Below are 24109 nucleotides of genomic sequence, written 5' to 3'. Positions count from 1 at the left end.
CATGTAGACTTTGTGTGAAGAAGTGCTTCCTGACATCACCCCCTGAACGGCCTGGCTCTAATTTTAAGGTTCTGCCCCCTTGTTCTGGACTCCCCCCACCAGAGGAAATAGTTTCTATCTACCCTAGCAAATCCTTTAATCATCTTAAACAGCTCAATTCCATCACCCCTTAATCTTTTAAACTCGAGGGAATACAAGCCTAGTCTGCGCAAACCTGTCCTCGTAATTTAACCCTTTTAGCCCCGGGCTAAATCCCTGATCTGCGCTGTTAGCTGATCTCAGATGGGGTTGCAATAGGGGTGGGAGCTAGGGAGAGGGGGAAAAAAAAAATCAGCCAGAGTTCTCTATCACTGCTCAATCACGGAGGAAAGAAAATGTCACCCAGCAAACCATGAAGACTGAAAAAAGAGAAAGGAGTACATGAGGTCATTGTTGGATCGTACCGAGCTTGGCTTACAAAAGCCTGAAGATTGTAGAAAGTAGGGAAGATCGAGGGAGGTGAGGCCCTGGGAAAGAATGAGTTAGAGTAGGAGAATCCGCATACAGCGGAGGAGGAAGAGTGTGTGGGTTAAGAGTATTATGACAGTAGTGGGAGTGATAAAAGAGAGAAAGTTGGAGAGAGAGAGAGAGAGAGAGAGAGGTTGGAAGCTGGTAGTGAGGAAAGGACCGCCTGTATGATCTAGAATCCAGCCGAGACCAGAATGACAAAGGCAGCAGTGATTTGCAGCAGATTCAGGCTGATGTACAGCTGCTCTGTGTGCCTGTGAATCTGACATAATTTCAGTCGTATATGGGGCAGGTAGAATTTAAAAGCTCCCTGTCAACGGGGATATAAAATTCTTACTGACGACTCTTTATATGCTGTCCGGCAGAAGTTTACATGGTAACAGAAATATGACCGTGGGCGATCCCAGCTGGTAAATTCACTGGCCATTGTGCAAGTGAGTCACACAGACCAACTAATCTTTCAATAGATATTAGGACAGGTGATCAAAAGCTTAGTCAAAGGTTTTAAGGACCGTCTTAAAAGGAGGATGGGGACATCGAGAGGCAGAGAGGTTAAGGGAGGGAATTCCAGAACTTAGGGCCTAGGCAGCTGAAGGCATGGCCGCCAATGGTGGAGCGCAAGAGGCCAGAATTGGAGGAGTACAGAGATCTCGGAGGGTTGTAGGGCTGGAGGAGGTTACAGAGATGGGGGGGGCAAGGCCATGGAAGGACTTGAAAACAAGGATGAGAATTTTAAAAATCTAACCATTGCCGGACCGGGAGCCAGTGTAGGTCAGCGAGCACAGGGGCAGTTCAGGAACACAGCAGCATGCAAGACCCTCCAAACTGGCAAATCATTGGATTTTTCTGATTTCTCCCCACCCTCCCGCCTCCATCCCAGTGCAAATCAGAGTTCCACCCCTCTTAATACATTGCAGGTTGAGATATGCAGATCAGGAAGGTGCCAGGTTCGTTCCCAAGTCTGCGCTGAGCTGGCTTATTGGGATGATGATCAGAAGTGGAATCCTGGATGATTTACCCCCATTTTGCAGCAGAAAGCATGCTATAACTGGCCTCAGTGTCCCAAGGCGGGGGGAGAAGGGAAAGAGGGGAAGTCCATTTCTGGCCACTCTCCAGCAACCAGTGCTGGAAAGAAAGAATTTGCATTTATATAGCACCTTTCACATCCTCAGAATGTCCCAATGTGCTTTACAGCCAATGAATTATTAATTGAAGTGTAATCACTGTTGTTTTGTAGGCAAAGATGCCAACTTATAAGAACAGGAGTAGGCCATTCAGCCCCTCGTGCCTGCTCCGCCATTTGATAAGATCATGGCTGATTGTGATCTAACTCCATATACCTGCTTTTGGGCCATATCCCATAATTTGTGCTTAGCAAGATCCCACAAACAGATCACTCTGCCCTCGAGATGCCATGAGGCCTTTTATTTCTAGCTGAACTGGCAGATGGGGCCTCAAATTTAACATCCAACAATGCAGCACTCCCTCAGGACCGCACTGGACTAATAGCCTAGATTACGTGCTCAAATCTTGGCAGTGGGGCTTTGAACCCATAGCAAACTGGCTTTAAAGCAAGAGTGCTACCAACTCAGCTAAGCAACCTCGTCTTGCTTCTTCTCGCCGAGTCCAAATCCAAAAGAGGCCCGGGATAAGGCCTGGGCACAGGGGAATTATACGCTAAGTTTTGATGATGCAGATAAAAATGGCCACACAGGCCTGTCCACTCGATAGCAATCAGAAGCAGGGAGCTTGGCTGAATTTTCCCCCTCTTGTGGGCCAGGCGAACTGAACCCAATTGCAGCAACATCTCATACAGTTGCCATGGAAGAAATTAATTAGCTCAGCACCGATCAAGAATCAAACACAAACTTGATTTTATTTTTTTATTATAAAGAATGAGCTTTCCATTTACACAGGTGGAATTTCTGCAGGGAGCACTCAAGAGACATATTAACCAGTTAAAAAGTGAGGTCACAACCCTTGGCAACACTAACAAGTTTCGAGAATATATTGTATATATGCATCAGAACGCTACCAGGGATGAAACACATTAGTTATGTGGAGAGACTGGAGAAGCTGGGATTGTTCTCCTTAAAGCAGGGAAGGTTATGGGGAGATTTAATAGAGGTGTTCAAAATTATGATAAAGTAAATAAGGAGAAACTGTTTAACTGTTTCCACTGGAGGGAGGGTCGGTAACCAGAGGACGCAGATTTAAATGGCAAACGAACCATAGAATGGTTACAGCACAGAAGTAGGCCATTCGGCCCGTCGAGCCCGTGCAGGCTCTCTGCATCAGGTTATAGTACCTTAGTGGTTATGTTACTGAACTAGTAATCCAGAGGCCTGGACTAATATTCCGGAGTTCAAATCCCGCCACGGCAGCCAGAGAATTTAAATTCAATTAATTAAATAAAAATCTGGAAAAAAATAGTATCAGTAATGGTGGCCATGAGACAACCGGATTGTCGTAAAAACCCATCTGGTTCACTAATGCCCTTTAGGGAAGGAAACCTGCCGTCCTTACCCGGTCTGGCCTATATGTGACTCCAGACCCACAGCAATGTGGTTGATTCTTAATCACCCTCTGAAATGGCCTAGCAAGCCACTCAGTTGTTCAAGGCTGCGGCTCACCACCACCTTCTTAAGGGGCAATTAGGTGATGGGCAATAAATGCCAGCCCTGCCAGTGACGCCCACATCCCATGAACAAATAATAAAAAAAAGAGCAATCCAGCTCCAGAGGAGACGCAAGGGAGGGATTTTTTTAACGCAGTGAGTCGTTATGATTTGGAATGAGAGGGTGGAGGCAGCAGATTTAAAAATAACTTTCAAGAGGGAATTGGATATATACTAGAAGAGGGGAAAAAAAATTGCAGGGCAATGGGGGAAAAAAGAGACTAATTGGATTGCTCTTTCAAAGAGCCAGCACAGGCACGATGGGCCAAACGGTCTCAGTCTGTGCTGTGGGATTCCGCAATTGAGTCGATTATTGTTAAAATAATTGCATTTGTCAATATGTGGGGAGAGGAGGAGGAAGGGGGGGGGGTTGAAGGATTGCCCTGTAGCTCTTTATTGGGGATGGGAGTGGGGAAAATCCCCATTGGGAAACCCAACCTTTCCCTGCCGCAGTGTGCTTCACCTCAACCAAACCTGCCCGAAAAGTCCCGCCCCCCCCCCACCCGCCCCTCTCCAATCGGAGCAGCGGCCGGCGAGTCCCTGCCTCATCAGGCAGCAGCCGGCGCCTGCCATTGGTCGGGACCGCCGTCAATCAGCACCACCCCGCGCGCGCGCGCGACTATCACGTTGCGCTGCGCCCGCAGTCACGTCAGTGACAGCGGCGGCCATCTTGGTGGTCGGTTGAGGTTCGCTTCGGTGAGGAGAGCGGGGCTGCGCCGCCTTCCCTTTTTTTTAAATTTTTTTTTTAAAAAAAAACAACCCCTCATCGCGCGTCTGTTGGATTAAAGATTAAAGAAGAAGGAGGAGGTGGTGGAGGTGGAGGAGGAGGGGGGCGAGCGAGAATATAAATAAATTAACCGCTTTTTTCCCCCAACCATGTCAGAGAACCGCGAGCTGGAGACGCAAGCTGAGGAAACCGGCGAAGAGAAGCAGGTACAAAAATAAAAAGACATTAAATTTCTCCACCTACCGTCAGGCCGTTTTTTCCTCCCTTTAAAGAATAACCATCACCGATTCCTTTTTTTTTCCCAAAAATTTTCCCCCCTCAAGACGCGGGGGCGGGTGGTCGTCGCCGCCGCCGCCGCCGCGCATTTTGTGAGTGTGAGCGCTCTTCGCCGGAAGTCCCGCCCCCGAGGCCGGCGCTGATTGGCGGCGCGCGCCGCCGTGGAGGGGCGGGGCGAGGGGGGCCGGCGGTGTGATTGGTCGGCCCGGCCGTCAGTCAGCGCTCGGGCGCTTAAACGAGGGGCTGGGTGTGTGTTTTTTTGAGGGGTCCGCAAGAGGACGCGGGCGGGGGCCGAGAAACAAGAAATTCACGCTGTAAAATTTATGGGGCACTGCACAGGTGGGGTCGGTTGTGTGGTGCAGGCGGGGCAGTGATGGTCAGGGTTTTCTGAGTGGGTGGGTGGGTGGGTGGGTGATGAACATTGCAAATTAATTCTACACGTTTAAATTTTCTGCTAATTGGCAAAAGACCCAGAGACTAGTTTTTTTTTTGTATGCAGTGAATTATGATCTGGAATGCACTGCCTGAAAGGTGGAAGCAGATTTAATAGTAACTTTCAAAAGGATAAATACTTGAAGGGGGAAAGAATGGGGGAGTGGGACTAATTGGATAGCTCTTGAGTGGAATGGGCCTATATTCTCTGGAGTTTAGAAGAATGAGAGGCGATCTCATTGAAACATTGAGGGGGCTTGACAGGGTAGATGCTGAGGTTGTTTCCCCTGGTTGGAGAGTCTAGAACGAGGGGGCACAGTCTCAGGGTAAGGGGTCGGCCATTCGAGACTGAGTTGAGGAATTTCAATATTTATCACTCGGGGTTGTGAATCTTTGGAATTCTCTACCCCAGAGGGCTGTGGATGCTCAGTCGTTGAGTATATTCAAGGCTGAGAGCGATAGATTTTTCGACTCTATGGGAATTAAGGGATATGGGGATTTTATTAGGAAAGTGGAGTTGAAGTCGAAGATCAGCCATGATCTTACTGAATGGCAGAGCAGGCTGGAGGGGCCGTATGGCCTGCTCCTGTTTCTTATGTTCTTTCAAAGAGCTGGCACGGGCACGATGGACCGAATGGCTTTCTTCTGTGCTGTATCATTCTATAATAAATTATTTAAAATAGTTTTCTCCGTACTGTGTTTGGACATTTGGCTCAGTGGCAGCACTCTCTCCTCTGGGTCAGAAGGTTATAGTGTTTGAGAACCACTCCAGAGACTTGAGTCCATAATCTAGGTTAACACGTCCAGTGTAGTACTGAGGGAGTCCTACACAGTCTGCGGTGCCTTCTTTTGGTCTGCCTGTACGGGTGGATGTTGAAGATTTCACGGCAATGATTGGAAGAAGAGCAGGGAGTTCTCATGGTGTCCTAACCAACATCACCAAAAAAAAACAAACTGACTGGTCTGATTGCTGTTTATGGGACCTTGCTGTGACCATATTGGCTGTGAAGCACTTTGGGATGTCCTGAGACTGTGAAAGGTGCTGTATAAAAAACAACTTGCAATTATACATCGCCTTTAATGTAGTAAAACGTCCCAAGGCGCTTCACAGGAGCGTAATCAGACAAAATTTGACACCGAGCCACATAAGGAGATATTAGGACAGGTGACCAGAAGCTTGGTCAAAGATGTAGGTTTTAAGAAGCGACTTATAAGAGGAGAGGGAGAGGTTCAGGGAGGCAATTCCAGAGCTTAGGGCCTAGGCAGTTGAAGGCACGGCCGCCAATGGTGGAGCGTTGGAAATCGGGGATGCACAAGAAGCCAGAATTGGAGGAGCGCAGAGATCTCAGATGTAAGGCTGGAGGAGGTTACAGAGATGGGGAGGGATGAGGCCGTGGAGGGATTTTAAAACAGAGGCCATGCTGGACTGGGAGCCAGTGTAGGTCAGCGAGCACAGGGGGTAATGGTCCCTCCTTTATGTTGTAGTTTAGGGCTGCCCTGATAGGTCAGCTGGTTAAGATCACGAGTAGCTAACCCAAACAGGCCAGGGAGGTTCCTGATTCGACCCCCTAGTCTGTGCTGATCTCGGCCAGGGAGGCTTTAGTATGTATAGTTCACCTGTGCTCTCCTAGCTTAAGACAGGGAGGGGACACCAGTGGTTGTCGCCCCCAATGGCTGTCCAGTGACCGCTTGCTGGTAGGTGAACATGTGTGGATGTTGAATGAGGGCAAGATTGGACTTGGCTGTCAGTGTAACCCTCATGGTTGAGTGGCTGGCTGGCACACTGTCTAGACTTGCACATGAAGACACTAGAGGGCTGGGTGGCCACGGAACTGTTCCTCAACAAGGGTCTGCATTAAGGAAAGGAGAGACAGTTATCGAAGAGAAAAGTCTTCACTGCTCTCAATTTTTTGGAGATAGATCGTTGAGCCGATGAAATGGCTGCTATTCTCTTTATAAGAGTTATTTATCAATGATAGGAGCTCTTGTCAAGGCTACAGGTAATTGCATCTCAATGCAGAGCTTCTCAGAGCTGAGAATGTGTTTGACCCAAATTCTGAGATCAGCCCTTATAATACGTACTGTCTCAGGTGATTTTTTTTTTGCATCAAAGGATTTGAATTCTTAGATTCTTTGGTTCTTTTCTCTCCCTTACAAATAAAGAAATATCAAGATACAATTCCAAAGTCAAGAAATTGGGGCATTTCAATCTTTGGCTGGCGGAATCTGGACAATATCATCAGTTACTGAGGACAGATTTATACTCCAAACTCAGGGCTGTTATTGCTGGGGAGTAGAACATTTCTCCTCCTTTAGGGACCCAGGATTAATATTGAGCACACCCAGGCAAGCTGCAGCACTAGTCAGCTGCAGGGTTACATTAACAGCCAAGCCCCATCTTACAGCCTAACCTTGTGCTTTGAAGCTCTGCTGCTTTAAACTTGCGATGACGTGTGTCAGTAGGCGTCAGCTGTGGCTCACTCTTGCCTCTGAGTCAGAAGGTTGTGGGTTCAAGCCCCCACTCCAGAGACTTGAGCCCATAATCTAGGCTGACACTCCCAGTGCAGTACTGAGGGAATGCCGCACTGCTGGAGGTGCCGTCTTTCAGTTTGGATGTTAAACCAAGACCCCGACTGCCCTCTCAGGTGGAAGTGAAAGATCCCATGGCCACTTTGCAAAGATGTGGAGATGCCGGTGATGGACTGGGGTTGACAAATGTAAGGAATCTTACAACACCAGGTTATAGTCCAACTGTTCTTTTGAAAATCACAAGCTGTCGGAGGCTTTCTCCTTCGTCAGGTGAGTGTGGGATCCACACATCCCACACTCACCTGACGAAGGAGAAAGCCTCCGAAAGCTTGTGATTTTTCAAATAAAACTGTTGGACTATAACCTGGTGTTGTAAGATTCCTTACACTTTGCAAAGAACAGCAGAGGAGTTCTCGCCAGTGTCCTGCCCCGTATTTTTCCCTCAACCAGCATCATTGAAACAGATTAGCTGTTCGTTTATCTCATTGCTGTTTGTGAGATCTTGCTGTGCACAGATTGGCTACTGCCTTTCCTACATTACACTTCAAAAAGTACTTAATTTGGCTGTAAAGCGTTTTAGGACATCCTGAAGCCCTGAAAGCCGATGTGTAAATGCAAGGCTTTCTTTGTTTCTATCTTTGAGTGAGGCTGCCGATTAGTCCAGTTTATAGTATAGACTGATAGCAACTAGGAATTAGATTGAGATTGCCGAAGCTACTCGGGAGAGAGAGGAAATTTTCATCCCATCATAGTGGTGGATCAGAATATATGCCCAACAGGTGAGTGTTTGGCTGCATTCACCACTCTCTTCCCCAATAAACTAAGATCTATAATCAAAACTGCCACTTCACAGTGTCAAATTCCAGTGCCAAAATGTTAGACCCTCCTAGCGATCAGCGTGCAGCATCGAGGGAAGATCCAGAGAGCTGACGCTGAGTGCATGCTCAATTAGACTGCGCCTCATTACTTACACAGGGTTCTAGCACTGAGCTTAAACGTGCAATGTGTTCAATGTGCTCAAAGGATTTGATAGGGTAGATATGGAGAAACTCTTTCCTCTGGTGGGGGAATCAAGAACAAGGGGGCATAATCTTAAAATTAGAGCCAGGCCCTTCAGGAGCAAAATTAGGCAGCACTTTTTCACACACAGGGTGGTAGAAATTTGGAATTCTCCCCCCTCAAAAGGCTGTGGATCAGCTAGAGCTTTCAAGACTGAGACACAGTTACGCTAAGGGTATCAAGGGATATGGAGCAAAGGCGGGGAAATGGAGTTAAGATACAGATCAGCCATGATCTAATTGAATGGCGGAGCCGGCCCGAGGGGCTGAATGGCCTCCCCCTGTTCCTAATATTCCTATGTTCCTACATAATCCTTACAAAGAAAATAATGTTGGGTGCTTTGAGGCTGCTGTGTTTTACAATTAGCATTTTATTTATGTGAAAATAAGATGTTGAGTATCAAATTAAGGTGACAACTGGAGGAGTTTGTAATGGTGCAGCAGACCCATGCTGAAAATTAGTTGGATGAGAAGAATTACTGAGAGGGTCCTTGAACCAGCACAAGAAAAGAGGGAAGCGATGAAGCTGATTATGATGAATCTTACAGCACAGAAGGAGGCCATTCGGCCCACCGTGCCTCTGCCTGCTCTTTTGAAAGAGCTATCCAATTAGTCCCACTCCCCTGCTCCTTCCCCATAGCCCTGTAAATTTCTTCATTTCGAGTTTATATGCGTGAGATCACTGACTCAGTGTGGGCACATTATTCAGGAGTTGTTGGGATTATTACTATCTCGATATGTTGCTGGGAGCAGATTGCAAAGGAGGAAAGAACAGCTGTAACTGATGTGATGGAACGGGTAGCGGTAATGGACGAGTACAATTCACCCGTGCAGGGACCTGAAAGTACGGAGTGCCTTGGGTGTCGACCACCAGAGTGGAAAAGGTATACCTGAATTTACAAAGTTGACAATGGGAAAGGTAGACATTACGGGGCAGTGGCTTAATGGAACATGTAACCAGATTGAGTGGAGTCTTACTATACTAACAGGCTGGGAGGAATTGGATTCATGCTCATGCGGCAGTCTTATTGGCCTCAGCTGAGCTTCTGAACCCATATCCTCCCCATCACCAAGACCACCTAATTCCACCTCCATAACAACGCTCGTCTTCGTCCCTGCCTCATCTCATCCACTTCTGAAACCTTCATTCATGCCGTTGTTACCTCTAGACTCGACTATTCCAAACCACTCTTGGCTGGCCTCTCACCTTGCCCCCTCTGTAAACTTGAGTTCATCAAAGCTCTGCTGCCCACATCCTAATTCACACCAAGTGCCGTTCACCTCCTGTGCTCGCTGACCTACATTGATTTGATAGAAGTTTCCAAATATTAAAGAGAACTGATGGGGTAGATAGAGAGAGAGAAACTATTTCTGCTGGTTGGGGAGTCTAGGGTTGAGGACATAGCCTAAAAATTAGACCTAGGACTTTCAGGATTGAAGTTAGGAAACACTTCTACACGCAAAGGATGGTAGAAGTTTGGAACTCTCTTCCGCAAATGGCAGCCGATGCTAGCTCAATTTTAAAATTGATCGATTTTTGTTAACCAAAGGTATTAAAGGCTATGGGGCTACGGCGAGTATATGGGGTTAGGTCACAGATCAGCCATGATCTCGGTGAATGGCGGAACAAGCTCGAGGGGCCAAATGGCCTCCTCCTGTTCCTATGTCTCTACATTGGCTTCAGGTCTGGCAACACCTCGATTTTAAAATTCTCATCCTCGTTTTCAAAACCCCCCATGGCCACGCCCCTCCCTATCTCTGTAACCTCCTCCGAGATCTCTGCGCTCCTCCCATTCTGGCCTCTTGCGCATACCCCGATTTCCTTCGCTCCACCGTTGGCGGCCGTGCCTTCAACTGCCTGGGCCCTAAGCTCTGAAATTCCCTCCCTAAACCTCTCTGCCTCTCTACCTCTCTCTCCTTTAAGACGCTCCTTAAAACCTACCTCTTTGACCAAACTTTTGGTCACCTGTCCTAATATCTCCTTATGTGGCTCGGTGTCCTATTTTGTCTAATTACGCTCCTGTGACATTTTACTACGTTAAAGGCGCTAAATAAATGCAAGTTGTTGTTGTGTGCAATCTCACCATATCAGAACTTTATCTCACCTGTTTAATATCCTGAGGAAAGGTTCTATATAAATACTCTGGTTCTCCAGAGGTGAAAAGCAAAACCCCAGGGCGTTTGCCCATCGTCACATCTTCATTAATTAATCCTAACCCGCTGCCCTTACATAGAATGTACAGCGCAGGAACATGCCATTCATCCCAACTGGTCCATTCCAGGTTTTTATGCTCCACACAAGCCTCCTCCCACCCTTCTTCATCTAACCTCGGTCAACAGTCTGTCTTATCTCAGCTCCAATAACAGAGCCTGTTGTCCCTCAGAGCATTTGAGTATCTCTGTCTGCATCTATCCCTATAATCTACAATCCCATTCCCAACCCAGATATTTATTCACCTTTTTTAAAGGAATGAATGGACTTGGCCTTCCTATTTGGGAGACTGTTTCCCATCAGCTGCTCAGTGCGGGGGGAAGCCAGAGGAAGTTTCTTCTGACCTCTCTTACCTCTTTCGGGGTTTGTTAATTTCACATATGTGAGCGGGGATCTGGCTGGAAATTGTTCCTAGTTTGGGACAGATAACTTTGTAGCTTCAGTGGGCATCCAACTCTGTTAGTCGCTAACGTTTAGCTACAAGGCCAGCCAGTGTCTCTTGCTCGAGGACTGCTCTCAGCAATACTACACCCTTGAGTAAGAGTCTACACGAGATAGGGGAGCAAAGGGATCACTAAAAGTAGCGACGCAGGTTAACAAGGCCATAAAAAGGCAAATCAAGCACCAGGGTTTATTTCTAGAGGGATAGAATTGAAAAGCAAAGAAATTATGTTAAACTTGTATAGAACCTTGGTTAGACCACACTTGGAGTACTGTGAACAGTTCTGGTCTCCTTATCATAGGAAGGAAATAGAGGCATTGGAGAGGGGGCAAAAAAGATTCACAAGGATGATACCAGAACAGAGAGGATATCCTTATCAGGAAAGGCTGAACACAAAGAGAAGGCTGAGGGGTGACCTGATAGAGGCCTTTAAGATAATAGGGTTTGATAGGGTAGACGTAGAAAAAATGTTTCCACTTGCGGGGAGTCCAAACTAGAGGTCATAAATATAAAATAGTCACTAAGTCCAAAAGGGAATTTAGGAGAAACTTCTTTACCCAGAAAGTGGTGAGAATGTGGAATTCGCTCCCACAAGTAGTCGAGGCAAATAGCACAGATGCATTTAAGGGGAAGCTAGTTAAGTACATGAGGGAGAAAGGAATAGAAGGATATGTTGATAGGGTGAGATGAAGTAAGGTGAGAGGAGGCTCGTGTGGAGCATAAACACCGGCCTGTTTCTGAGCTGTAGACTCTGTAATTCTAGGTATGGAAGTAGGGATAAACCTGCCACCTGATGCCATTCCCTTGTCTTTTACTGGCAAGCAAGAAAGATAGGAAGGAACAGAAAAAACACGAGGGAGCGAGAAGAAGGGATAAAGAGAGTCCTAGATCAGTCAGTGTCCCATCCGCAGGCAGGTTGTGAATAGAGGCCCAAAGGCACATGGAGCAGCAAGTCTACCGAGGGTCATAGGTGAAGGACTAGTGGGGCCCCAGAAAGCTTCTGGATTATGTGACTAATACCACTGATGTGACATCACTGTGTTCCTCCTCATGTCTGTAATCCTCCGTTGTTTCCTTTTCCTGTTTTTCTGCTGCCTCTGTGACCCATTGCTGCTCCTCCCCACCCACAACCAAACTCCTTGTCAGCTGTCTATGATTCATGAACTTTGGTTGAAGTGTTTTGAGGTAAACGGTAATTTTAGGTAATTTTTTTTTTAAAACCCCTGAAAAATTCTGCAGCGCTGAAAAGAGTGACAGGAATGTTTGCACAGCAAGCTGTACTCTTTGGGAACAATATCAAGGGAGTGTTTTTGCAATCTGGTGATTATTGTATTCTGATGATTACTGTATTTATATTGGGTTGTACACACTGGCTGGCTGCCTCCCCTCTGTCTCTGGTTGTTTTGATTTCTTGATCCAAACCAGGAGTCTGAGCTCATGGTCTAAGATGACACTTCAGTGCACTGTCGGCGGAGCTATCCTTCAGATGGGAAGTTAAACCGAAGTCCCGTCTTCCTTTTCAGCTGGATGTTAATGATCGCATTGCGCTATTTAAAGAGGAGGGAGTTCACCTGATGTCCTGGCCAACATTCCTCCCTTAGCTAGGATTCGGTTTGAGACAGACTGACCCCGGACTGAGTTCACAGCGGCTCCTCACAGCTAGCAAAGTGAGGAGACTTTCCACCCTTCGGTCTGGATTGGGATTGGAATCCAGGTTCCGGGAGGGGTGGAAAGGGGTGCGAACAAACTGTAATACCAAGAAAAGTGTCCCATTTCTCAGCATGTCGTCCCTCTCTGCCATCACAAAAAAGAAACTCCGACAGTATTTTTTGTTCTTTTCTGGTGGCAATTGCAGTTATCCCAAATGTTTCTGTCTCTAGATTTGTGAGCAGGCATTTCAGTTCGACAACAACAACTTGCATTTATATAGAGCAGTAAAACGTTCCAAGGCGCTTCACAGCAGCGATTATGACACTGAGCCACATAAGGAGATATTAGGACGGGTGACCAAAGGCTTGGTCAAAGAGGTAGGTTTTAAGGAGCGTCATAAAGGAGGGGAGAGAGAGGCGGAGAGGTTTGGGGAGGGAATTCCAGAGCTTAGGGCCTAGTTAGCTGAAGGCACGGCCACCAGTGGCAGAGCAATGAAAATGGGGGATGCGCAAGAGGCCAGAATTGGAGGAGCGCAGAGATCTCAGAGGGTTGTAGGGGCTGGAGGAGGTTACGGAGATAGGGAGGGGGAGCGAGGCCATGGAGGGATTTGAAAACGAGGGTGAGAATTTTTAAATGGAGACATTTCAGTTCTAACCACAGTATTGCTAACACGATACACAGATCCGTTGGGCTATAGATCCAGATTTTATTCGGATGGAACTGCAGGAAAATTCATCTTTTGTTCTAGTTTGCAAATAAACATTCGAACTGCATGGGGGCAGGGAGTTGGCAGAAGGAATGCAGAGTGGAGGCCAAAGTACGCTCCACAATATAAGACACCTCTACCCACCACCGCTTTCCACCTCTAGTGACCTACATTTTGAGTCTTGTACGTGGGAGTAATGTACAATAATAATACCAGAAAATTATGGAAATACGCAGCAGGCCAGATCTGCTGAATGGTCCACGTCAGAAACATTAACCCGTCTTTTCCCTTTACAGGTGCTCACTGGCCTGCTGTGTTTTTCCTGCATTTGCTTGGCTGAGCCGCGGCTCAGTGGGTAGCACTCGCATCTCTGAGTCAGAAGGTGGTGGGTTCGAGTCCCACTCCAGAGACTTGAGCCCGTAATCCAGGCTGACACTCCCAGTGCCAATGACACAAAGATTGGTGGCATTGTAAGCAGTGTAGATGAAAACATAAAATTACAAAGGGATATTGATAGATTAGGTGAATGGGCAAAAGTGTGGCAGATGGAATTCAATGTAGACAAATGTGAGGTCATCCACTTTGGATCAAAAAAGGATAGAACAGGGTACTTTCTAAATGGTAAAAAGTTAAAAACAGTGGATGTCCAAAGGGACTTAGGGGTTCAGGTACATAGATCATTGAAGTGTCATGAACAGGTGCAGAAAATAATCAATAAGGCTAATGGAATGCTGGCCTTTATATTTAGAGGACTGGAGTACAAGGGGGCAGAAGTTATGCTGCAGCCAAACAAAACCCTGGTTAGACCGCACCTGGAGTACTGTGAGCAGTTCTGGGCGCTGCACCTTCAGAAGGACATATTGGCCTTGGAGGGAGTGCAGTGTAGGTTTACTAGAATGATACCCGGACTTCAAGGATTAGGTTACGAGGAGAGATTACACAAATAGGGGTTGTATTCTCGAGTTTCGAAGGTTAAGGGGTGATCTGATCGAAGTTTATAAGATATTAAGGGGAACGGATAGGTTGGATAGAGAGAAACTATTTCCGCTGGTTGGGGATTCTAGGAGTAGGGGGCACAGTCTAAAAATTAGAGCCAGACCTTTCAGGAGCGAGATTAGAAAACATTTCTACACACAAAGGGTGGTAGAAGTTTGGAACTCTCTTCCACAAATGGCAATTGGTACTAGCTCAATTGCTAAATTTAAATCTGAGATAGATAGCTTTTTGGCAACCAAAGGTATTAAGGGATATGGGCCAAAGGCAGGTATATGGAGTTAGATCACAGATCAGCCATGATCTTATCAAATGGCGGAGCGGGCACGAGGGGCTGAATGGCCTACTCCTGTTCCTATGTTCCTAGTACTGAGGGAGTGCTGCAGATTCGGAGGTGCCGTCTTTTGGACGAGACGTTAAACCGAGGCCCAGTCTGCCCCTCTCAGGATCCCACAACACTATTTCGAAGAAGAGCAGGGGATTTCTCCCCGTGTCCTGGGACCAATATTTATACTTCAACCAACATCATTAAACAGATTATCTGGTCGTTTATCTCATTGCTGTTTGTGGGATCTTGCTGTGTGCAAATTGGCTGCCGTGTTTCCTACATTACAACGGTGATTTCGCTTCAAAAGTATTTAATTGGCTGTAAAGCGCTTTGGATTGACGCTGAGGTCGTGAAAGGCGCGATAGAAATGCAAGTTTTCTCTATTTGCAGATTTTTCCTTGTGTACATAGTAGATGCAGCAAACTGGCATACACCATCGGAGATTTTCATTTTACATCAAGAACCTAGTTTAAGTTAAATTTATGCACCACATAACTTGGAATGACTGTGGTTATGATTCCAGAGGCAGTGGAAGTTGTGGTAATTGTACTGTATAGTTTGGTATATTACAGTACAATCTGTTCTAGATAGTGAACGACAGAACCCTTGGCCTGTGTAAAAAGTTAGACAAAGGTTGTGCAACTTGCTGAGGAAAACTGAATCCTGCAGTGCTTTGTCATTCAGTGGAGCCTTTAGCACTGAAATTACTGTACCCATTTGCGCGTACTTTAAAGGTGTAATGCCTGCACCCCCACCACCCCTTCCCCCCCCCCCCCCCCCCAACCCTGCCAGGTGCTAGTTGGTAGCACTCTCGCCTCAGACAGTTGTAAGTTCGAGCCCCACTCCACAGACTTGAGCACAAATCTAGGCTGATACTCCGATGAGACGTCTGCCCCCTTGGGTGGAAGTAAAAGATCCCATGGCACTACTTCGAAGAAGAGCAGGGAAGTTCTCCCCGGTGTCCTGGGCCAATATTTATCTCTCAACCAATATCACAAACAGAGCATCGGGCCGTTTATCTCATTGCTGTTTGTGGGATCTTGCTGTGCGCAAATTGGCTACCGGGTTTCCTACATTACAGCAGTGACTACACTTCAAAAAGTACTTCATTGGCTGTAAAGCGCTTTGGGACGTGCTGAGGTTGTGAATGGCGCTATAGAAATACAAGTCTTTGTTTTTTTTATTCATGTGAGTCTATAAACAGCAGAGTTGGCAGGATATTTGATCACTGGTCAATATGTAGAGGCATCACAGCCGAGGCATACCCTGTTCTCTCATGCACTTTTTAGCAAGGGATCACTAGCAATCACCAATTGGGCAGGAACCCCTGACTTGTTCTTTTCCCCCCCTTTCAAGCTCCCGGGAGCTGATTCCAATCGCAACACCCCAGCTGCTTCCCTGACCGAGGTGAGCTGATTCAGGACAGACCAAAGGCTCAGATTTCTGGTCTGTATGATTTGGTGCTGCATTGTGCAATGCATTTGTCCTGTTAAATTCTGTTTACAAAACTGCTCAGAACTTCAGGTGCCAAACACGTTGGGGAAAACCTGAATTCTCAGGAGTCCTTTATTTTGTAGTCAGCTTGAATCTGTACAGTCTTATTTACAGCAGGAGGTACCCCCTGACACCCTTCTCCTCCCTGCATCCGCACTGTGCTGAACTGGACTCGAACTGGACTCAAACTCACTCTTTCCCAGCACCTCCGAACTCTGGAACTCACTCCTCCTTCCTTCTAAAATCTACATGCTTTTTAGAAACGTGAGCTTGGTGTCACGTCTCCACTGCTGGATTTATCTCGTGATCTTTTCAGCTTTGAATTGGCCCCAGCGCTTCCCCTAGGTTTCCTCTGTTTAAAACAAATCTTCAGGCAGACTGTATACCAGCTCTGTTTTTGCAGTAAATTTGTAGGGAGCAGCGCAAAACTGGGCACAAGTGGCTCCTGATTCTCTGTCCATTTTGTAATGAGAGCTTCTGCCCCACCGAGCTGTTCACCCAGCGCTGGAGAGGAACATCTGCTAAGTGAAGATGGGCTAAAAGGGTTAAATTACGAGGACAGGTTGCACAGACTGGGCTTGTATTCCCTCGAGTGCAGAAGATTAAGGGGTGATCTAATCAAGGTGTTTAAGATGATTAAAGGATTCGATAGGGCAGATAGAGAAACTATTTCCTCTGGTGGGAGAGTCCAGAACAAGGGGGCAGAACCTTAAAATTAGAGCCAGGCCGTTCAGGGGTGATGTCAGGAAGCACTTCCTCACACAAAGTGGAGTGGGAATCTGGAACTCTCTCCCCGAAAAAAGCTGTTGAGACTGGGGGTCAATTGAAAATGTCAAAACTGAGATTGATAGATTTTTGTTAGGCAAGGGTGTTAAGGGTTACAGAGCCAAGGCGGGTAAATGGAGATAAGATACAGATCAGCCATGATCTCATTGAATGGCAGGACCAGCTGAATGGCCTGCTCCTGTTCCTATGTAACCCATAATATCTAGCAGGGCTGTGATACTGGGATTAAAATGGACTGTGTGGAGACCTTGCGCTGGCAGTTACTAGGTTGGGAAGGAGGGAAGGAAGGAAGCAACTTGCTGAGGATGTGAAAGGTGCTATATAAAGGCACGTCCCTAAGCACTTCACAGCCAATGACCAGCCCTGTACTTTGATAATGTGCCGTTGATAGCGACACAAGGTGTGGGGACAGCACATCGCCGATGGACAAGAGGTCTCTAATGTCTTGGATTTTCACGGGTGTTGAGAGCAGTCCATATCGATGCAAAGGGTGAATCTTTGCCCTGTTGGCCCTCCGGTGAGGCCCAGTTATATTGCGGCGTGCTGCAGTATTAAAGAGGGAGGGTGGCTCTTGAGAGTTGCAAGTACCCACTTGAGTATTGAGTGTCTCAGCACATTTCAACATGAAAGCAATTAGCAACACGTAATCAGGTGGAGTGCACACCAGTGTTTTATTTTGTTTTATTGTTTCATAGATCTCGTGTCTCGCTGAAATACTTAGGAGGGGAAACTTTTTTTTCCTAATATAAATGTTTCTGTATTTTTTCCCTCTTTTCTCTTGCACCAATTTACAGGACACACAAGAGAAAGGGGCAATGAGCCCCGAGAAAGCGGAAGAAGTCAAGCTAAAAGCCAAGTATCCAGTTTTGGGGCTAAGACCTGGAGGCTCTGAGTTCCTAATGAAGAGGCTGCAGAAAGGGGTAAGGGGCGTGTACTACAGACCTGCGTCAGGTGATGCTGTGGGAAGCTGGAGCCCAGTGTGAAAATAGTTTCTCTTTTCCTCCCTCCCTAAAGGTCGCTCCCCACCCTTTCTCAAGGTGCTGCCATCTCGGAGTCTGGTCCAACAAGCCCCGGACAGCTGCCTGCTACCGAGCCTGGGGAGGGAATTTAACCGTGGGCCGTCACGGTTGATGTGACAGCACAGTTTGCTGGACGGTGATCGCTGGTTGGGAGCCCTGGCTGATTTCCCGTCTCTTTCTCCCCCCCACCCCCCCCCCGCCACATCTAGAGTGCTGTGACCAATTATAGTGCCTTTATTGCTGCCCTAGCCTGAGATCGGCCACCTGGGCACAGATTGTGATTGAACCCTGGGTCCTTCCTGATCTGCATGACTCAACTCACCAACTCGAGGGAGGGAGCGCTGAGATGCATTCCTGTTCCTTTTCTTGGCTGCATTTACTCTGTGAGATTACTTAGAATTACATAGAAGGTACAGCACAGAAACAGGCCATTCAGGGCCCAACAGGTCCATGGTATTTATGCTCCACACGATCCTTATCTCACTCTATTCCCATATCCTTCTATTCCTTTCTCCCTCATGTGTTTATCCAGCTTCCCCTTAAATGCATCGATGCTATTCGCCTCAACCACTCCTTGCGGTAGCGAGTTCCACATTCTCACCACTCTCTGGGTAAAGAAGTTTCTCCTGAATTGGATTTATTATTGATTGTCTTATATTTATGACCCTCTAGTTCTGGTCTCTCCCCACAAGTGGAAACATCTTCTCTACGTCTACCCTATCAGACCCCTTCATAATTTTAAAAACCTCGATCAGGTCACCCCTCAGCCTTCTCTTTTCTAGAGATAAAAGCCCCAGCCTGTTCAGTCTTTCCTGATGGATATAACCTTTCTGTTCTGGTACCATCCTTGTAAAGCTTTTTTGCACCTTTTCCAGTGCCTCTATATCATTTTTATATAATGGAAACCAGTATTGTAAACGTTACTCTTAAGTGTGGTCTGACCAAGGTTCCAACATAACATCTCTGCTTTTCAATTCTATCCCTCCAGAAATGAACCCCAGTGTTTGGTTTGCTTTTATTATGGCCTTATTAACTTTTCTAGCTTCCCCTTAAATGCATTGTTAAGTACATGAAGGAGAAAGGACTAGAAGGATATGCTGATAGGGGGAGAAGGCTCGTGTGGAGCATAAACACTGGCATGGACCAGTTGGGCTGAATGGCCTGTTTCTGCACCGTAAATTCTATGTACTTTTATGCAACTGCGGGAGGAATCCCAGGATGGCGAGAGGGAGCAGAATCCTGGCTGATAGTCCTGCAAATTTTTTCCCCTTCCTATGAGGAAAGAGCAGGGGGGAGTGGGACTAATTAGAAAGCTCTTTCAAAGAGCCGGCACAGGCATGATGGGCCGAATGGCCTCCTTCTGTGCTGTGTGATCCTATGATATTTCCCTTCCCTAACCCAGCGCCCACAATCCTCCCAGCACGCACGGGGTTTTGTTTGGAAAGGGCTAACTCTGTCCGCGCTCGAATTTAATTCCTGCTAAGCGTCTCCTCCTCTTCTTCCCCCCTCCCCTCTCCATCCCCTTTTTTGTTTGCTTTGCAGCAGAAGTACTTTGACTCTGGAGATTACAACATGGCCAAAGCAAAAATGAAGAACAAGCAACCGCCAAACAGCGGGACAGACAAGAACCTGGTGACGGGAGACCACATTCCAACGCCGGAAGACCTGCCACAGCGGAAGTCCTCGCTGGTCACCAGCAAGCTAGCGGGCTGACCCGAGCTGACCCACCGTACGATTCAGGCTGGGGGCGGACGCACACCATGTTTGAAGGAGGGGGAAAAAAATTAAGTTCTAATCTAAATATTGTGAATTTTTTTTTTAAATATAAAAAAGAACACAGCCCTCACGCTCATGAACCAACAGAACCAATCAGGCTTCATTCCATTTCCCCCCCCTCCCTCCCTCCCTCCCTCCCCAGCTCTCCTCGGGCACCCTCAGCAGCTTTAGTGACTTCTGTCTCCAGCTACATTGAGCAATTTGCAACACGCTCTGCAGAATATATATATATTTTTTTTAAAAAGAGGCGGGTGGAGAAGGGAGGGAGCTGTTGGCTGCAGCGAGCTCTTGCGACCCGTCCTCCTTTTCCCTCCCTCTCTTTCCCTCCCCCCCCCCCCGCTCCCCCAAACACCCAAAATAAACCCGTATATAAAGTTAGAAATTGCCGTCTGCAATTTTAAAACAGATTGACAACTCTGTTAAAATAGCCAAGAGGGGTATTTTGGAGATTGTCAAGCATTCATATGGTAACTTCTACCCTGCAACGTGTGGTTCTGATTTTTTTTTTAATAAAGTAACCCTTTTTGCCTGTTGAAACACATTAGATTTTGACGGGTCAGCCATTGCTGCTAATTTCTTTTGTGCGGGAAGCCTGTGACGTGCTTTGGTGAGGGAACATGTTGAGGGATTGCGTGTTGGCAGCGGGCTGAAGGGCAGATTAAGGGTGGCTCTAAAATACCTCGCCGACTGATCAAGAAGGGCGATTGAGGCTCAGAATAAAGACAGCCTGCCTGCAGCAGCTTCCTGCGCAGCCTGTCGGCGCTGGACGGTCTGGCTCGCTTACGGCTATGACGTAGCTCGCTGTCCAGCCGCGGAAGGGCGTGTGTGCAGATGCTAGCCGGGCGAGTCTCTGTGCTGTTGTCTGATCAGCTTAGTGGACAGGTTAGTGCATGTTGGCCCCCCTCCTCTTTATAGTTGCCATTGTCTTGTAAATTGGTGTGGAGTTGTTACTTGTATGTGTCTGCTGTGTATCCTTTGCCAAAAAAATACGAGCAACTGAGCTGCAGTTTGTGGATCGAGTTGCCCGAGAGTTCTCTGGGATAAATTGTACAGCCCCCACCCCACCCCGTCTCCCCCAACAAATTAGCAGCTGCTGTCAGAACGTTACTTCCCTTTATTCGTGTCTCCGGTCAGCCACACTCCTAGTCGTCTTGTTGCTTTCTTGCAGCCCCGTCTCGCGCAGGACCCAATAAAATTAAAAATGGCATTTGTTGTCGTGCCCCATTTGCGGACTCATTCGGGGCTGAGGCGTCTAGTTTCTTTTAGTAGCACGTTAGCATAAAATTCCTTTGTTGTGACTTTTTAACCAGAAGTTAATGACGGCACAAACGAATTTTACGCCAGAGCCAATAAATTGCCTGTGGCGTCAGCCGTAGTCAATCGATGAATATTAGGGTGTTTTGTATACAAGATGGCAAGGCAGTTGAGAGACGATAAACGTGCTCTGCCGCCCACCTAGTGGCCGGTGCTTGTAACTGCAACGTGAGCGTTGACATTGTAAAATTCAATGGAAAATGTTGACTTGGCAATTTACAGTGGTAAATCTTGACAGGAAAGCGTGACCAGAAATCGTGAGCCCTACGCACGATTCTCAATATATTGATAGGTATTGAGCAGTGAGCTACCATAGGAAAAGAACAGTTAACCCTCTTGGGTGTTTGAAACTGGAGTTGAGAGATACATCCAGCCCCCATCGTGACCTAGTCGGGTAAAGACGACAGCGGTTGCAAGCTGCTCGGGGCGTCCAGAAGCAAGAGCCCATCGGTCCTGTTGGTTCAACTAATTCCCCTCCCTCTTATTTATTTTTTTTCTCTCTGTTTGTGTAGAAGGTCTGGACTTGGGTGCAAATCTCGTGAGCCTTGCCCAAGTTGGCAGCCTTGGCGTTACCCAGCTGCGTGCAAGCACCAGTTTTATCCCAGCGGGTTCCGTCCCTCTAACCATCCGCCTGCAGCGACTCCTGGAAACTGGAACTTTAAATTCGCTCTGCAAGTATTTTTAACGGGGGTGGGGGGTGGGGCGTGGGCTTTACAGACGGAAGTTTATGGTTTTTGTGCGGAGGGGGAGATGCGGTATGTCTTGTGATTCTGTTGAAAAGAAGCTTTGAGGAAAAGTTGCTTTTCATTTCACGCCGGGCACCTTATAATCTTTGCTGTTGTCTCTGGAAGAAAATCTTTTTGCGTGGTTTATTTTTTTCCCTGGGGAGACGTGCAATTCACAAGTATAAGGGTTGCATGAGCACGTGACGATTTAATTTGGTCTGCCACCCCCCACCCCCAAAATACAACTGATCCCCCTTTGAAGCTGCTGATATTTATATAAAAACAAGGATACGCACAAACTTTGGATGATTTTTGATTTAAAGAGTTGGGGGGACGGGGGTTAGAGGGAGACGAGGTGACATTCGTAGCAGAGTACCCACCTCTCGTGGGCAAGGAGTATTTCTGTTATGTACCAGACACCCGTTGGTACTGAGCTCTGGGGGTCAACAGTGGCTTTGCCTCATGGAATGTTCCTGCAGGGCTGAAGCCCGTGGCCCAGTAGACTGCCCCTGGAGAGGTGGGTGCTGTGAATGGCCGGGGTTCCCCCACCCTCCTACCCCTGGCGAGGCGTCACCTTGAATTCTTACCTGCAGGATACCGGCTTGTCATTTTACAAACGCACTCTTGTATACGTAATGAAAAGACCCGTGGCCAGTTTCAGGAAAGCCCCTTGGGTGCGTTCCTCACTCGGGCAAGCTCCTGGGTGTGGTGGGGGAGGAGCCCAAACGCACCCTACGCAAGATCCTCTCTCTCCTTCCCCACCCCTCTATCCTCAATACATGTCTCAATTTCCTTCGAAATGTGGGCCTGTGCAGGGCCGGCAATGTCTCGGCTCCATCCATTGGGCTGTTCCCAAAGGGCGCAGACGGTCGTGACGTAAGTGGTCGATAACGAGCTGAATATGGATGAATGGCGCTCGTCGATCCCGTTCCCTTCTCCTGCCCCCCGTCACGGTACCCAACTATTTCTTCAGTGTTTCCTACAGTTCATTCCATGTGTTGACCATTCGTTGTGTAAAGACCTTACAGAACATCCTAAATTTGCCTCTCGCCAGTTTGACCTTGTGCCCCTTGACTTGCAGCCATGGTTTAGTTTTGAAGTAGAGTTTCCGATTGGTCTCTTCTGGACCCTTCGCTGACTCGTACGAGGTTTCCCCCTCCCCCTCGCTCGCCTCCTTTCAAGGCCGGAAAGCCCGACTTTCTCCAGTCCTTCCCTTAACTCGACCCTCCCAGCGCTAGGGACCAGCCTCCGCCATTTCATCGTGTCCCCCGGGGACCGGGAGTGGACACGGTACTCGAGGTGCACTCTGACCCACCCTCTGACTTGTGTCACACGTCTGTTGTGACTTTTTGCTCCCCCCGCAAGTAAAATTGGAAGGGTGGCGTGGGGAGAGAGAGGAGTTGCTACTCGTTTTTCCGCAAAATGCGCGTGGGCGTCGACCAAACACCCAGAATCGATCCAGAGTTTGTTTACTTGTTTCTCTGCTGTTTCAAAGTTGCTTTATCGGTTGGTGAGGGGTTGCTGGCCATACGAGGTTGGGCTTAAACCCACACTGGCAATGAGTGCCAGCTTCAGGGTAGTAGTGCTGCCCTTTAACCTGCAATGTTGCAAGGACAGTGAACGCTCGTGGGAGGAGGTGTTTTTTTTTAAAAACTCTGGTCAGACATGATTCAACCTTCGGAGGTTCTTTTGAACGTGATCTTGTGGAGAATAAGATTTTGCCGCTTTGTTAATTGTGAGACGCTGCTGGGGGCTCGAGGTGCAGGGGAGGGCATTCACTCCATTACTTGGCCGTCAGTGAGCAATGGGAGGTGATTGGGATGGCCAGAACCTTTGGGACCCTTTCACTGGTGTTCTTGGTTTCGGCAGAGCTTGGGCATGCCCGTGGGTCAGACAGTGCCCTTTCACCCCTGGCCTGCCTTCAAATCCAGCTCGGGCCGATGGGACCTCATCTGTAGGCCATGGGGGCCCTGTGCCCAGTCTCAACCCAGTGCACAAACCTCCTCATTCAGCACTAAATTGCTAAACTGTCAAAAGGCACAAGGTGGCCTGTGGCAACAGGAAAAATGTCACCCTTGTGCAGCTAGATGCATTTTTCTGAAGTTGGAGCTGGGCTTACATTGGGTAGACCAGAGGGAACTTTACTCTGTATCTAACCCGTGCTGTACCTGCCCTGGGAGTGTTTGACGGGACAGTGTAGAGGGAGCTTTACTCTATATTTAACCCTGTACCTGCCCTGGGAGTGTTTGATGGGACAGTGTAGAGGGAGCTTTACTCTGTATCTAACCCTGTACCTGCCCTGGGAGTGTTTGACGGGACAGTGTAGAGGGAGCTTTACTCTGTATCTAACCCTGTACCTGCCCTGGGAGTGTTTGATGGGGACAGTGTAGAGGGAGCTTTACTCTGTATCTAACCCTGTACCTGCCCTGGGAGTGTTTGATGGGGACAGTGTAGAGGG

At 47.7% G+C, this 24109-nt stretch overlaps 1 protein-coding gene across 2 annotated transcripts; it reads left to right on the top strand.

Moving 5' to 3' along the window:
- Positions 1-3854: 3854 nt before the first annotated feature.
- On the top strand, positions 3855-23532 carry ensab (endosulfine alpha b). Of its 2 annotated transcripts, none has more exons than XM_067976002.1 (3): positions 3855-4117; positions 17612-17737; positions 19379-23532. In XM_067976002.1, exons 1-3 carry the CDS (start codon positions 4061-4063, stop codon positions 19547-19549), a joined length of 354 nt encoding a protein of 117 aa, XP_067832103.1. In that variant the 5' UTR covers positions 3855-4060; the 3' UTR covers positions 19550-23532. The 2 variants fall into 2 exon arrangements, with proteins under 2 accessions (XP_067832103.1, XP_067832104.1); XM_067976003.1 differs by having other exon boundaries at positions 3856-4117; positions 19382-23532.
- Positions 23533-24109: the final 577 nt, after the last annotated feature.

This window comes from Heptranchias perlo, chromosome 44, assembly GCF_035084215.1.
Source record: "Heptranchias perlo isolate sHepPer1 chromosome 44, sHepPer1.hap1, whole genome shotgun sequence".
NCBI classification, from domain to species: domain Eukaryota; kingdom Metazoa; phylum Chordata; class Chondrichthyes; order Hexanchiformes; family Hexanchidae; genus Heptranchias; species Heptranchias perlo.
Note: the sequence above shows the minus strand (reverse complement) of the source record. Positions and strands in the feature narration are given on the sequence as shown.